Source organism: Perna viridis, chromosome 9 (assembly GCF_037379345.1).
Source record: "Perna viridis isolate PV_CMFRI_1.1 ecotype Kerala chromosome 9, ASM3737934v1, whole genome shotgun sequence".
NCBI classification, from domain to species: Eukaryota; Metazoa; Mollusca; class Bivalvia; order Mytilida; family Mytilidae; genus Perna; species Perna viridis.
In genome coordinates this window covers 22143513-22159896 of record NC_142453.1, presented here as the reverse complement: position 1 = coordinate 22159896, position 16384 = coordinate 22143513, and the positions used below count along the sequence as shown (strand labels likewise).

Genomic DNA, 16384 nt, shown 5'->3' with positions numbered 1-16384 from the left:
GACATCACAGTAAAATTGGTCTATGAGATGGTGGACAAAGTTTTTTATCTAATCAGAAAGCATGTTCCCTCAAAAATTAAATTATTACTGAATAAAACAACATAATGGTACTGTTGAAAAATAAGTCCTGTATGTGTATTTGGTGTAAGACATGGAAATGCTTGTTGAAGCCTTGCTGTTTACGCAACCGACTGTATTTTTCAACAAAAACATTTTATATATTGTTCCTTAATGGACAAGAAGGAGCTAAGACAATATACAATTATTTATTAGAATTTGGACCATCTACATGATAATAAAGTTCATTTGTTCTGTCTCTACTACTGTTACAGCTACATAGATGGCTTCTGTAATGGAAAAAAAATAATGACCTTCTAACAAGGATATGTCTTTTCTAATGCAGAGGGGCTAAAATTAGATATGTAACCAGTTATCTATGTCTTTAAGTGTTACGAGTTGGAAGATTATGAATATGTACCACTTAATTTATTCCTAGAAAAAGATTGTGACTTATCATTATGTTCTAGTATTTAACTATGACTCCAGAAAATATTAATAAAATCAGTATAATTCAAAACTGACTTGTACATATTTAACAGATGGTAATGCAATCTAAATACCAAACATTATTTTCTTATCATGCCTTGATCTTAGTATAAGAACATTCTGTTTTACTTAATGAGGGTCTGATTCCATCTTTTTTTTTTTTTTTTTTTTTTTTTTTTTAAAGGGGGGGGGGGGGGCCAAAATATTGTTTGTGCAATTTTATCATCATTTTTTTCTTTTTATCTGTGGAAGTCTGATAATTTTTTTTTGCCCTATACCTTCAGCAATTTTTTTCAGCCAAAAATTTTTTGGCAAATATTTCAAAATAAAGTCTTCATTCCATTTTTTCCCAATGTATTGTTGAAACAAAAAATGTTGTTGTTTTTTTTTTAATATTATGAACATACCCCCCATCTCCAACCCGTTTGTTATTAAATGGTTTCTCTCTGAAAATACAATCATAATTTGATGTTGGTATGACCAATAAAAAAACTGTTTATTTTTCTGACTTCATCTACAGGTGAAAAAATCTAAAGCTGAAAAGACTACTACTTTTAGAGCATATGGTTTTGAACTTGAAGTGAATTAAGCAGCATGAAACAGTCAAATTGCATTTATCTATACATATGAAAAAAATACTTTCGATGGATGGATAAACAGATATTAGTTTGACTGTACCAGGCGTTGGTTTCACAAAAAGTTGTAAGTGTGAAATTGATCATAAATTATGATGTAACGATTCTATTTTAGGTTGTGATGACATTACTTACGATCAATTTTATATTTACGAATTTTTTGTGAAATTGACACCAGGCTGGTTGAGTGGTGGTTTTAACATTTTCAACAAATCAAATTAACTTAAGATAAAAATACTGTGCAAACTTATATGTTATTGCAAATCTTTAACAACTTACGTCAGAGCAACACTAGTGAAATCGCCATTTAGTTGATAGTCTTTATGTATTTCTCCTGCAAGTTTCTGGAAGTCTTCATTTACAGGAACATCCATTTCATTTCCTTCAATTTAAATGATATAAACTATACAGATTAGATACAGGACTATTTGCATTACATTAACAATCAAATAGAATACAATAAAGAGTTAGTTCTAAGTGTGAGGGTGTGTTTTTTTTTATTTAACATTTATGGTGAAGCAATACCCATTAAAATACTTGAATGTTATTGTTATTAAGCAAATAAAATATGGGGTCAATAAACATGATAAATTTACCTCTTCCCAGTGGACACATGGACAAATGTTTGAATTGAAAGTACTTCTGTTTTTCCGTAGTAAAAGAGTTTAAGAATCTGATCATCCCATGGATATGTAAGTGGTCTTTTATTGATCTATCATTGGTCAGTTAATAATCAGTCATTGAACAGGCAAAGAGTTGCTGGGATTAAAATTCATAATATTGGCCTTTTTATCAATATGATTGCATTTTTGTTAGTTGACTGATGAATGATTCATATTAATTACATTTTTAACAGGAACAAATCTAATACTATTTCTAAATCTTGTCACTTGTTATATTTGAAAATATCTGCTAAGTGTCACAATTTGTGAGGGATTTCATCTTGAGAGCTCCTAAATTTGTGAGGGATTTCATCTTGAGAGCTCCTAAATTTGTGAGGGATTTCATCTTGAGAGCTCCTAAATTTGTGAGGGATTTCATATTTCATCTTGAGAGCTCCTAAATTTGTGAGGGATTTCATCTTGAGAGCTCCTAAATTTGTGAGGGATTTCATCTTGAGAGCTCCTAAATTTGTGAGGGATTTCATATTTCATCTTGAGAGCTCCTAAATTTGTGAGGGATTTCATATTTCATCTTGAGAGCTCCTAAATTTGTGAGGGATTTCATCTTGAGAGCTCCTAAATTTGTGAGGGATTTCATCTTGAGAGCTCCTAAATTAAAAATTTTTCAAAAAACAATATCAACCACCATTTATGACAAAACATTTAAAAAATTTGTGCATTAGATTTAGGTTGTCATATAAAAAGCTAGAAAAAAAAACAATACTTCATTGAATTTGAAGGCCTCTGTAATAATTTTCTTTTGTGTTGAAGACTATTCATGCATAAAACCCCCATGGATATTTTCGTAGTATTCAGGCGGTATGATTATGTAAAAAAAAAAAGCAGCCACATGATGTAAAAAGCCAAGAGATTGTATTAAAAGACCTTCATCAAATACACACAACTATTTGACAGATCAATGACAGATGAATGATGTCTGATCTGATGGCAGTTTTGTTACGTAAATTGATGGATAATTGGTTCATATAAATTTAAGAATTTTCATTCAAATTTCAAATGAATCCAATATAATACAATTTATATTTTTCTTTGAGTATATGAATTGCACATTTTTTTATTATTTTATTAAAAAATATGTAGAAGAAAAGCAAACAAATTCATGTCTAAATTTATATCATTTAGTAAATATGCCTATAAATGGATAATTGAAACAAACCCATTCATAAAATATAATAACCAATGAGCAGTCACGTGATGTAAATGGAAGCAATTACAGGTTTAACAGATTGGTTTGATGGATCATCGACAGATCAGATCATGATTGGTAACGGATAATTGATCAAAATTATAGTTGCATAGATAAGTTCAGGTACTGTACCTGTTAACCTCTAGAACAGTTCGATGTGCAAGATTCCATTATGAGATTTTTACATAAAAGCAAATTTTTTATGTAAAAATTCAATTATGTAGTATTTTCCACAGAAAATATAGTAATTCTAACCAAAAACCTCCCATTAATCTTACATTTTTATGTGAAGATTCTGAATTTTTCATTTTTTGTGGAAGGCTCCCCCTAAAAAGGCAGAGTTAACAAGTATGATTGTAAATTTAATAGATCAGTTTGGTCAATAATCAATGATAGATTGCAGTAATACTTGGACGATATTGGACACATATCAAATTTAAGAAAGATTTTATTTTACAAGCAGTATACCTTCAATCCTGTGGAAAAGGTCATCATACTTCAGGTAACTTGAAGTCTCCATAAAACCCTGAAAAAATCAATACTGTAGAATAAATATATATACAATGACTTTTACAGTCTTACCATCCGTGAGAGACTCAACAGGGTAATCAAGGTCATTAAAAACCCCCTTAGTTAGTTACAGTCTTACAACGGCCACAATTACTGATCAATATAATAAACATGTACTTTGCCTAATTCTATCATGTCAAAACACATTTCTTAATACATTTTAACCAGTAAAAACCCAAAAATTTAAGCCCAATTTAATATAGTAATAACTGTCAAGCCTTTTATGATTTTTTTACAAAGTAACTATTAACCAAAACTTCTATAAATCCACAGTCACAAAAAAATGGGATAATATTATACACATACTGTACTTGGCAATAGTCTGACAGTTACAAATACTTAAAGCTGTTACAGCTAATTGAAAAAGACCAGTTCCAATTTCAATACAAATTTATGTAGGCTAGTGAGTAATTCACTCTAGGTAGAAATCTGCCCTACATTATACCAATGTGTCTTATTAAACTACTTCAGAACACCTGTGTGATCTTTTGGACATTGCCTATTAACTTTGAATAGATGTCAATTATGATGACCTTAACCTCTATATTATACCATCCACCATTGTGTTTGTGTAGCTTGTACTCTATATACAAGTAATTCACTTGTTTTTGATTGGATAGCACTGTTAATTTTATTCAAATATTCACAGACCAAGCCTATTTTTAGTTTCAATTACTTAATGGAACAGAATGCTGAAACTTCTCTAAAAAGAATTTGATGCCCATACATTGTTAAACTGAGATTCTCTCTATCTGAAGAAGCTTTAGCAGCTATTCAAACTTAAAAGACAGTGTCAAAAAGCTCACACAGGTGTTCTGAAGTACTTAAGAAGGACATATTGGCAAAATGTAGGGCAGATTTCTACCTCGAGAGCTATTTAAACTACTAAGTAGCCTACCAAGATTTGTATTGAAATTGGAACTGGTCTATTTCAACTAGCTGTAAATGAAAAAAAAAAAATTTCTCTTTAAAGATTGTTTCTGTATCGTTAAAATGGGTTAACTACATGTATATTCTGAAACTGACTACACTTGTACCTGTTTTGTTAACCAATAATGATTCAAGGATGTAAAACCAAGGGTAACGGACATAACTCTTACAAATTATTGGAATGTTCGTATTCACTATTTTACATCACTCTCATGTAAGCATCAAAGTAACTTGGACTGATTCCATTCTATTTCAAAGAATCGAAAGCTTGAAATTGAATATGATACATACATATCACTGATTTCAAAGTTATGTCCCTTACCCTAAGTCTACCTCCTTAACATTACACATTTTTTGAATGTCAAAATGGGCTGGTCTGAAAAGCTATCACAAGTAATTTGACAGGTAAACGGTACAATGGGCTGCATAGAAACAAAAATTACCAGGCAAAAATCAGGAAAAATGTATATATATACTGTAATACACTGGCAAATAAAACAATATCTGAGATACATGCCAATTAGACAAATCCAAGTTCATATTTTTTTATAGTTATCTCCCCTTATGCATGAATATAATTGAAGTAATAATGTACCTCATCTACATGTTGGTCCACACTCTCTCTAACATAGAAATCTAGGTCAGCTAGCTGTGGTAATGCATCTTTCCACTGAAAATATTTCACATTGTGAATTTGATTTTTTTAGATTTAGATTATAGAACAGCAGTCAATCTCACAGAAATGTGTGAGTAAATTATTTTTCATACGTTATGACATTATTACATGTATAAAAAATAGTATTGAGACACCATAACAACAATAGTTTTATCCTACAATTTTTTAGTGAAATCAACCACAGGTTCAATTGTTGACAGTAAAGTCATTTTTTTGGCAATTTTTTATACTTAATTTAAGTCATATATTTTGGTGGTGTACAATTCAATTTTTCAGAAGGGACTAAATTGGTTCTCCTTCAGATTGTAGTGGTTTAAATTATTTTACAACTGGAGAGAGTTAAATTTAAATTTTCAACAAGCACTTTTAGTGAGCATATCATTCCCTGAATTTTACTTCTGTGATAGTGGAGAGTTAATTTAGATACCAGCAGACCTTTCCACAAATAGTCATAAGTCCAAAATTTATCTTAGGATATGACAATGATATTTTCTATGGTGGGTTACATGTAAGTTCAACTTTACTCTTACAAAATTTTGTAAAATTGAAATCAGTTTCTCCTAAGAAAATTGTTGAAAGCTTAGAAAATACACAATGGGGGTAAATGGCTCACAAAAATTCAAGCCTGGAGAAATGCAATGAAAAACTCTTAATAAAGTATGAAACTGTTGATTTTCCTTAAATAATTAGGCTTACCAGAGAATGAATCACAGATTTATCTCCCCTGACAGCATTGTCTATCAGTAATAATAATGAAATATCACTTGATTGGTTTGCAGCTTGACCTTGAATGTACAAGGTCATTTCATATAATTTGTCCTTTTCTGGTACCCAGAACTGGTTTCCATATTTCTCCTCATTACCAAGAGAGTGCCCATTTATACTGGATTGTAAAGATACTGTGCCTGAGCTCTGAAGTGTACCCTGTAGCGAATAGTCACTTGATTCAAATGAATCATTGTCTCTTGAACGAAAAATTTTTGGCATTTTACGGTTTGAAGTTGAATCAACGCTCACACGTTTTGACATATAACTACCATATTCTGATGATGATTCGTCGGCTGAGGATTGAAAATCAAACCTCTCTTTCCTACGACTAGTAGACAGGGATGCAACATCAGAAACAGAGCCTTCAACACTCCCAGAATCTTCTGAAAGATAATCAATTCCAAGTGGTGACAACAGTCCTTTTTCTTGGTCGGAGTCTGTAATAGAGTTCTTAGTTAAGCTATCTACCTCAAACTGAGGCACTCTCACAAAAACATCATCATCTATAGCACTTAAATCATCACTTTTCTTCGTGTCTGTATTTATGGATGAGATACTTTTGCTTTCAACAGACTCACTTTTGTTACTTTTCTCTTTACTTGTTTGTGAGGCTTGATTTGGAGCACTGGATTGAACAACTTCAGGTACAAAAGTATGGTTTTTATCCCAGTCACATGAACATTCGTGTAAACAATCTACTTTCAGACAGTTATAAGCAGGACTTCCATTTTTAGTAATTTGTTTTTGGCTCATACAACTGTTCAAATGTGTTTCATCTACACTTGTGGAATGTGGAGCAGGAGAACTAGAATGTGTTCCAGCAGACTTTGTAGAATGCATTCCCATAGAACTTGAGATATGCCTTTGATCTCCTTGTGAGTATGTTCCTATTACTGAATCACCAGTCTTGTTTATCACAGAATCACTTTGGAGTTTAGATTCACCATACCCTGAACATGGCTCATCTTTAGAAGAATCACTTTTGACCAAAAAGTTCATACTGTCCATACTTTCAGTGTAATCTTTGTGAACGTCTGCCTCTACAGTTAGATTTAAAGCACCATTATTTTTCTCACCTGAATCACTTAGTTCCACTTTTGATCGAAACTTAACTTGATCCTCATGAAGATCAATCATAGCCTCTGACCTTTCAACAGTCAAAAGTGTAGATTGTTTTCCAATTGTATTCACACTCTCCTCAAAATCACTAATAGTCTCATATCTCTCTTCCTTTGTTCTTTTACAAGATTCTACAATCTCAGAAGAAGGTTCAATCTCATCGTGCGTAGTCCATATTAAGTTATTCTGTACACTTTTGAATTCATCTCCACTGATTTCAGCAGACCTACCCAATTCAAGGAGGTGTTTTTCCGGTATACTTTCCATCATTTTGCCATATCGTAACAATGGGCTTGCAGATGACCTTGACATAGATAAACTAGGTTTATAGAAAGACTGGTCATTCCAGACAAATTTTGAGGCATGGTTGTGCCTGTCGCTTGGTTTAAATGATTTGTCAACAGATTTCATCTCCTCCCTAGTTAGATAAACTGTTATCAACCGTATACTCCGTGAAATGTCAAAATCTAAAATAAATGTACAATAGAACTTTTAAAATAGAATGATATACAAAACAGCTATTTTTATATCCCCTCCCTTTTCAAATATACTTTTGTACATAGAGCTTTTCTGTCCATCTGTTTGTCTATTTGTCCATCAGTCCACAGATTCTTCAAAAGTCAAAAGCTTGAAAAATGTGCAATAGAGCAGTAAAATATACCTGGTACATATAAAATGCAAATCAAACCTTTTTTTGTTTCTTTTCAGGTTCATTGTTTAATCAAATTATACTACAAACTCATTCTATTAAAAGAAAGATCTCGTATCAATAACGGGGAGCAAGTGAGAGATTTAATTTTAATTCAATTGACTACAAGTTATACTTTTTTTATCACAAGGGTAGCTAAATAGAAAATAAATCAGATAAATTCAAGATATCCACAAGCATTTTCAACATTGTGTCAATTACAATTCTTAACACAAGTTGGTTATAGACTTCTACTTGCCTGTTTTGAGTTGAATACAGGGTAACTGAAAAACAAATGAGAAAACGTCTTAATATCACAGAAATAAAAAAAAACACCCTACATTACAGAGCTGCCAAGCTTTCAAGAAGGAAATGCTTGAGATCTGTCAAAAGTTTGAAAGATCAAAAGCAAAAAACAATTGATCAAAGAAAATGCTACAAAATTGACAAAACATCAGATATGAAGCTTTTGATTGTACATTAGTACATATACTACACCTTTTTTACAATATATAAAACAGGTATTTTTGTATTTTAAAGACTAGAACAACCACTATCTGGTTAGGGCTGTTTCAGTAAAACGTATGAGGGAAGGAGGGAAGGCACTTTTATTCTTCGTATACAGGTGGGTGTTTGGGTCTCTTGACAAAATATTGAGTTCAATATAAGACATCAATAGAACTTCTATGGGTGGCTCCCTTAGTGAAAAAGTTACCTCCCCTAGATACCTTATATCTTTTAATGGAACAGCCCAAAATATACTACACCTTTTTTCCAAAAATACAGCTAAGATGATCAGTGAAAGACACTCCATCATCATTTAGTCTCTCCTACGGTTTTATTGTAGAATTTATATTGCGAATTCCTACATATTTCTTAAATGGTTGTGGTTTACAAGAATTCAAAAGCATCTATATAATTAGTGCAACTAAATTAGATATATAGAGACAACAAGAGCTTACCTCAGGTTTCACTAGAGCAAACTTTCTAGTTAACAACAAGGGCTTACCTCAGATTTCACTAGAGCAAGATTTCTAGTTAATGACAAAGGCCTACCTCAGGTTTCACTAGAGCAAGCTTTCTAGTCAACAAGGGCCTACTTCGGGCTTCACTAGAGCAAGCTTTCTAGTTAATGACAAGGGCTTACCTCAGGTTTCACTACAGCAAGCTTTCTAGTTAACAACAAGGGCTTACCTCAGGCTTCACTAGAGCAAGCTTTCTAGTTAATGACAAGGGCCTACCTCGGGCTTCACTAGAGCAAGCTTTCTAGTTAACAACAAGGGCTTACCTCAGGCTTCACTAGAGCAAGCTTTCTAGTTAACAACAAGGGCCTAAATCAGGTTTCACTAGAGCAAGCTTTCTAGTCAACAAGGGCCTACCTCGGGCTTCACTAGAGCAAGCTTTCTAGTTAATGACAAGGGCTTACCTCAGGTTTCACTACAGCAAGCTTTCTAGTTAACAACAAGGGCTTACTTCGGGCTTCACTAGAGCAAGCTTTCTAGTTAATGACAAGGACTTACCTCAGGTTTCACTACAGCAAGCTTTCTAGTTAACAACAAGGGCTTACCTCGGGCTTCACTAAAGCAAGCTTTCTAGTTAATAACAAGGGCCTACCTCGGGCTTCACTAGAGCAAGCTTTCTAGTTAATGACCAGGGCTTACCTCAGGTTTCACTACTTCAAGCTTTCTAGTTAACAACAAGGGCTTACCTCGGGCTTCACTAGAGCAAGCTTTCTAGTTAATAACAAGGGCCAACCTCGGGCTTCACTAGAGCAAGCTTTCTAGTTAATGACAAGGGCTTACCTCAGGTTTCACTACAGCAAGCTTTCTAGTTAACAACAAGGACTTACCTCAGGTTTCACTAGAGCAAGCTTTCTAGTTAATGACAAGGACCTACCTCAGGCTTCACTAGAGCAAGCTTTCTAGTTAACAACAAGGGCTTACCTTGGGCTTCACTAGAGCAATCTTTCTAGTTAACAGCAAGGGTCTATCTCAGGCTTCACTAGAGCAAGCTTCCTAGTTAACAACAATGGCTTACCTCAGGCTTCACTAGAGCAAGCTTTCTAGTTAAATCAGCAGGCATCTGAGTACATAAAACTCTACAAAGGACAAATGATATAAATTAAGGCAGTGTAATCTGTACAGTCCAACACCTGAATATTGCAGAATGCTTAATTACAAGTTCACCTAAGAATCAGGCAGAGGATGATGAGTCCATATTTTTTTTGTCAACTTTCTTAAAAGTGCAGATCCATCTAGTATATCTTACCAAAGTTCTTGTGTGGGGTAAACTCCCCATTCCCCCTATATGGTGAATAGGGGGATGTGAATTGGGGTGGGGAATGGGGATAGTATTTGTGAAAATAGGGATTTTATATGGGAAGGATGGGGAAATTAGCTTTTATTTATTTATATGAAAAAATTGTCAATTTTCATTAACCCAACCTTCACTAATAAAATGGTATTTGCCTTTTTTGTATTTTTATCAAAAATATGTTGGTTTTTTTTTGGAAAAATCTGAAGAAAAAATTCAACTTTATTAATTTAGCAGGTCCACATTAGTACAAGCATCCAGTTTTGAAAATAAATTTTTACTTAGCAATTTTTCCAAGACTTCTGACTTGTCTATAAATGCATATTATGCATACAGGTCAAAACACCCCTAAGTCTACCTCATGCTTCATACATAATATATAATGTAACTTTACCACTTACTTATTTTTGTATAGAATGGCTCCTACATGTACACCTGGTCTTCTCTGGCTAGCCTGTAATATGTCTGATGCTTGACAAAATAGATCACTGCCACTCTGGAAAACATCAAAACAAAAGACCTGTTCAGCTATTTGTTTAATGAGCCAATTTTGTATAGTAATAAATGTTTTATTTCTTAAAGAAACATAAGGCTTTCTTCAGACATTATTGTACTTCTATTAGTATCGCAAATTAATTTGATATGGTTTTGTCATAATGTTTAAAACTTGATATTCAAATTTTTCACCATTTACAATTATAGAATGAGGCTACTCTGTCTGTTTTGCTTCATGTATTTCGTTGAATTGAAATATATGATGTAGATCTCACTCATTATGACAATTTTTAAGTAAAGAATACTCTGAAATTCACATTCAAGTATTTTTCAAGTCTTGTAGACCAAGGGGCAAGGTAAGTGCTAATAACAGCTTTATGTTTTCCAAGTGTCTTTCCCTGAGATTAAGACAGATATGTTTCTGTAGGAATTGTACTTCTGGGTCATATTTTTAAACATATTTTCCACACATAGTTTATCAACTTTTCAAAATCCATGATTCATGTAAAACGCACCTTTGGTAATGGTATCATTGGCATCACTTGGAAAACCTGACTAATGTAGTTGTTGTTGAAACATCCCAAGGGGTATAGAATGTTCCATATCTTTCTAAGTTCAGGAGCAAAGCCATCAGGATTGTGTACAAATTGCTAAAAATGGAAAAAAATGACTCCATGTACAGTTGTGTAAGCATAAAACAAAATCTTGGTCTAAGAATAATTCTAAGAGAGGTCTACTGAAAAAAAGCAAAAAAAATTACATGTGTGTGATATGACATAAAAACAAAATGTGGCAAAATATACCTATAAGGGAGTACCTAACATCTTCTCTAAAATTTATTTGGCCTGTTTAAATTTCTTGAAGTTTTATTCCATGTTTGACTTTGATAAAAGAAGCAATATGTATATCAATTTCAATAAATTGTAACCATATGTTTCATGGGAATAATTCAATGAACATATAGTTGCTTCATCAAGAAAACTTTTGACCACTATGATGCTCTGAGGTTGATATCTGAATATCACGAAGTAAAACGTTTTGCTGATTTTTACTGAGTTATTTCCCTTAGGTGTTGGGTACCCCCTTAAACAGATAAGGTTATGTACTTATTTTTCCAATGTCACAGCAACATATTAAAGAACATGTTTATTCACATGTATGAAAAAAGAAATATCGGTAATTGTAAAACACTCCTTAAGTTTAATTTTATGCCATTAAAATGACCCTGACAAAGGGCTAAAATACATTCTCAATGTACCTCAATTGTTCTTGCTAAACAATCAAAATGAATGCAATTAGAACTGAAAAACAGTTCATTTTAAGAAGCATAGGCACAATCAGTTTTACAATAACTTTAAGAGTCATAATGTAATATCAATCATAAGTTCACTTGTCAAAATGTGCTTTTCCATTGTACCATCAATAACAACCATCAACTTTTCCCATTACTTTTTATGATATCCATCACTTTAAATCAAGTTATTAGGTACGTACATCAAAGTGGTCCCAAGCCAATCCAGTGTCAATTAAGCTTCCCAAGAGCCTATTCAATCATTGGGGTTCACTAGTGTTTACTAGTGAGAAAAAATAAATTATACCTCTGTTTCCTGTTAAATGACAGGAAAAAAATTGTAGGTCAGGATTTTGTTTTAAATGTATTTAATTCACTTATTTTTCCAAATTTCATAGAAAACTACTTCAAAAAAATCTTATGAACCACCCAAACTTAAAACAGAAATGGAAAATTGACAACCATCCATAACATATCAGGTCATTTGGTGGTACTTTTTGTTGTTTTGTTAACTTGAAAATAAGTCAGTCAGGGTCAAGGCATGAGTCGACTGGGTAACAGGAAAACAAGGTATAATTTTATTCGGCCTGACTTTGTGAAGGCAAAGTAAGTTATAAATCACAACCCTACTATTACTGTATATCACAGATTGTATCTTACCCAGCTTGTATCTTACCAAGATTGTATCTTACCCAGCTTGTATCTAACCCAGGTTGTATCTAACCATACCTGATAGATATTTTGGAAACTGCCACAGAACATTACAAATGAGTTATAAAGAAAGTTCAATTGTAGCTTGATGTAATAATCACTTTCATTGAGTGATCCCTCCAATCCCTGCAAAATAGATCATAAATAATGTGAAACCTGTCTAAACTGAACACTTTTTGGACTTTAAAATTAGTTCCGTTTAGACAGATGTTTGGTTAACAAAGATTCAAAATATATTCAACTTCATAAAAGGGACTTTAAATAGAGACCGGTTTAGACAGGTTTTCTGGTCATTTATGGCTCAGTTTTGACAGATTTCACTGTAATTACAAACTACTATAGTTACTTTCATTAAATGATCACACCAATCCCTGAAAAACAGATCATAAATTCAAACTTGTCTTAACTACTTCTTGATTCATCAATGTACATGATGTAAGTGTCATGCATTTTATTTTATGAATATTTTCATTACAGAGTAGTTTGACGCCTTTACCATGCATTGAACCCCAACTAATTAAGCCTACCCTCCCAACATCATTATCACAATTATGTGAATATATATTTTATGGTAAGTTATATTGTATTATTTGGTCAAAATTGAAAACAATCCTTATATGGGAGGGTGTACAGGGGATCGGTATACCAAATTTCAGGGCAGCATGAATTAGTAGTTGAGGGAGTGGGAAATGGTGTTGGAAGGAATGGGAAACAGTGATTGAAGGGGAGTGACAAATGCAGGAAGCAGGGATTATGATTGTGAATAAAACAGGAAGTAAAATGAAAAGGGTTGGGAAGTGGTGGTCTAGGGGGAGGGAAGTGGGGAAGAAGAACCCCCTGTCCACCATCCCCCCCCCAATATGGATATACCAATACATCATTTACTATTGTGTAATCTCCTATCCTTTTTAAACAATATTTTTCATTTTGTAGCTTAAAAAATGTAGGCACAGATTGACTGATTGTGGCAAGAAGGAATTCAGACATTCCCATTAACTGTCCACACAATGAACACTGCTCATCTGCAGACACCTGAAAATAGAGAAAAAAGGCCAGTGAAACTATTGATAATTTTGAAATGAACATCATCAATAACAGACACTTCAAGCAGGCTCAATTAGTACATCCCCAACAATTTTCCTTAAAAATTTGGTTGAAATCAGTTTGCTTAAATATACTTGTTTTGCTTTTTTTGTGGGGGGGGGAGTAATTTTTTTTTCATTTCTAAATGTTGCTTGTTTTTTATGACACTGTCTTTCTTCAATCCTTATTTTTTTTTTTAAGTTGTCATTACCATGTGGTTTAATTTTTAGAAATTCTGATTATATAATAAACTTATAAGTAAATAAGCATTAAAGACATGTACATGTGTAAGTAGTAGTTCAGTAAGTTTTGCATTTTTTTCAGTCAATTTAAATGGATATCTGTTTTTACAGTATTAGGTAATTTTGTTACTCTTTTTCAAATGTGCCACCTCTTGTTAACCTCAAGAAGAAAACTAATTGGAAAAAAATGCTAGCTAGGGTAAACTGGTATTTTAGGAAATTTTACAAAATATTTTGATAATTTTGCTGGGGGAAAACAGCGGTACCATGTAACTTCAGGGTAACAAAATCACCCAATTTGTATCTGTGACCCTATTTTTTTTCAACTTACCCTGAAAATCTTGGTATACAAAGTAAAATAGATTGCTATAAGCCTGATAAGTATCAACAAACTGGACTTACAGTTAGAGGATAGAAATATACAATAGCATCAATTAAATCATCTTCTTCCTTCTTCAGTCTGTTGTGGTCGTAGATGAAGAATTTTCCTAATCCACCCTTCCTGTATTAAACAAAAATACAAGATGAAACATTTTGTTGAATAGTATAATGACATATATTTCACATATATATGTGGATAGTCATGCAATATCCAAATAAAAAAGAGGAGGTCACAGGGTCAGAGGAAATTTGAACGAAACTGAAATTCTCAAAGTAAACTAAATTCTCAATCTTATTAGAATCAGCCGTAATGATATGCTACTCTACCTTACACTCTTTAATAGACTAAGAGCATAAGGCGGTGTAGCGTATCACAACAGCTGATTTTAATTAGACTGTAAAATATCTTCACCCCTGATTAATGATCTATGTAAATAGCTTGAAGAGGCACACAGACAGATCTCTAGGACAGCCTTAAAAATATCATGTACTTACAGTAGGTACACTCCTTGAAATGTTCACGTTTACCATTTAAAAGTTTGTGCATCATTTATCATGCGTTTACACATCATTTTGCTTTCGTTTAAATGCACGAGAGAAGTGGTTGTTTAAACAGATGCTGGGAGAGTTAGTATAAACCCACGATAGGAGCGTTCATTTAAACCCACAATAGAAGCATTCTTTTGTACATACATTATTTCCTTTATTCAACTGTTAATTTTGTATTTTTTTTTTATTTTAATTAATTCTGTTGTCCAATTTTTTTTCTTCATTAATATCTGTTAATATAATTTTTCATCATTGGTCTATCGCTAAGAGCGTTCGTTTAATGTGCGTTTTAATGGAAGTGTTCATTTAAACAGATCGTAGAAGCATTTGTTCATTGTGTGTTTGGTGAGCATTTAGCGTGCATTTAGGACGTGCATTCAGGAAACCTAAACGTCTCAAGAAGTGTAGGTATACATGTAGATCTGTACCTTGGATTTAATCTTTTAAATGCATGTTAATTCATCAATGTTTCTTACAAAAAGCATGACAATCTTGAGTTCAGTAATAAATACAATAGTAGTTTATAACCAAGTTTATACATATGACTAGTGAATTACTAACTCATTGTAGTACACATAAAGCTTGATATATATCTATATTCAGCTATTGACAATTATTGTAATTGTTTTTGTGCTAATAAAGAATTTCAATTTGTTCATAATATTTATACTGCAACAGTTCTATTTAAACAGTCAAAATGCATTGACTGTACATGTATATATACAAGTAACAAGTGATATACCAAGCTCCATGCAATGGCAGACACTCATTTCCTCTCTTACTAACTGCTGGAACAGGCTATTGGAAACTCTCGGACATGATACATACAAAATGTTTTTGGACATTGGATAACATCACTTAAAATTATTTTTTCCAACTTTGCATGCTCTTTGCATTTTCTGACAGGGCTGGCTGCTGCCACTAAAGTGAATTTCGAATGATAGACGCTGTTCAGAGCATGGTGATATGCAGTCACTGACTGAATATAACTTCTGTTGTGACTTCACAAACATTAAATTGTGCGAAATTTTTTTCTTATCCATTTTTGTTGCAGACGCAGTATAAAGACAATAACTGCAGTCTGCATGTGCACTGACTTTACAAAAAACTTTTGATATACAAATATGGCTCGAACTGGTGAAAATAATCGCAAAGCCTTGCATTTTCCTGCACTTCTAAACAACATCTTTATATCAATTTTATGTCAAGTCAGTGCACTGTCATTGTCAATGTCTATAATTATGGATGTGTGAAACTAGGACAAATAGAAAAACAAAGCAAAAACTTTTCACTGATATTTAAGAAAATCTAAGTCCTCAATACAAAGTTATTCCACAGACATTTTATTTGATTACAGGTCAATGGACATTCAAATACTTTAATGACATTAAATTAAATTTTGTTTCAAAATATCAACATACCCAACAACAGCCATATTGCAGTCATATGACTTTTTTATTTTATCATGTGATCATGTCGTCTGTTTACAAATCTAAAGGAAAAAAATAAGTAATTTTA

At 32.7% G+C, this 16384-nt stretch overlaps 1 protein-coding gene across 1 annotated transcript; it reads right to left on the bottom strand.

Annotated features, from left to right (window-relative positions):
- Positions 1–252: 252 nt before the first annotated feature.
- On the bottom strand, positions 253–16377 carry LOC148607339 (uncharacterized). Its single transcript, XM_088544599.1, has 13 exons — positions 16288–16377; positions 14339–14438; positions 13497–13643; positions 12630–12737; positions 11125–11259; positions 10516–10610; positions 9839–9899; positions 8061–8085; positions 5923–7580; positions 5146–5220; positions 3519–3576; positions 1461–1563; positions 253–347 (listed from the first exon to the last, which is right to left on the bottom strand). The coding sequence occupies exons 1-13, from the start codon at positions 16299–16301 to the stop codon at positions 263–265; spliced, it is 2664 nt and encodes an 887-aa protein (XP_088400725.1). The 5' UTR covers positions 16302–16377; the 3' UTR covers positions 253–262.
- Between the last annotated feature and the right edge of the window lie 7 nt (positions 16378–16384).

Excerpts from the sequence above, each read along its gene's own strand:
- LOC148607339 (XM_088544599.1), bottom strand. Across the intron at positions 9,900-10,515 it reads GCCATTCTATACAAAAATAA|AGTTTTATGTACTCAGATGC; the intron begins GTAAGTGGTAAA and ends TGTCCTTTGTAG. Across the intron at positions 3,577-5,145 it reads TGGACCAACATGTAGATGAG|GGTTTTATGGAGACTTCAAG; the intron begins GTACATTATTAC and ends TGATTTTTTCAG.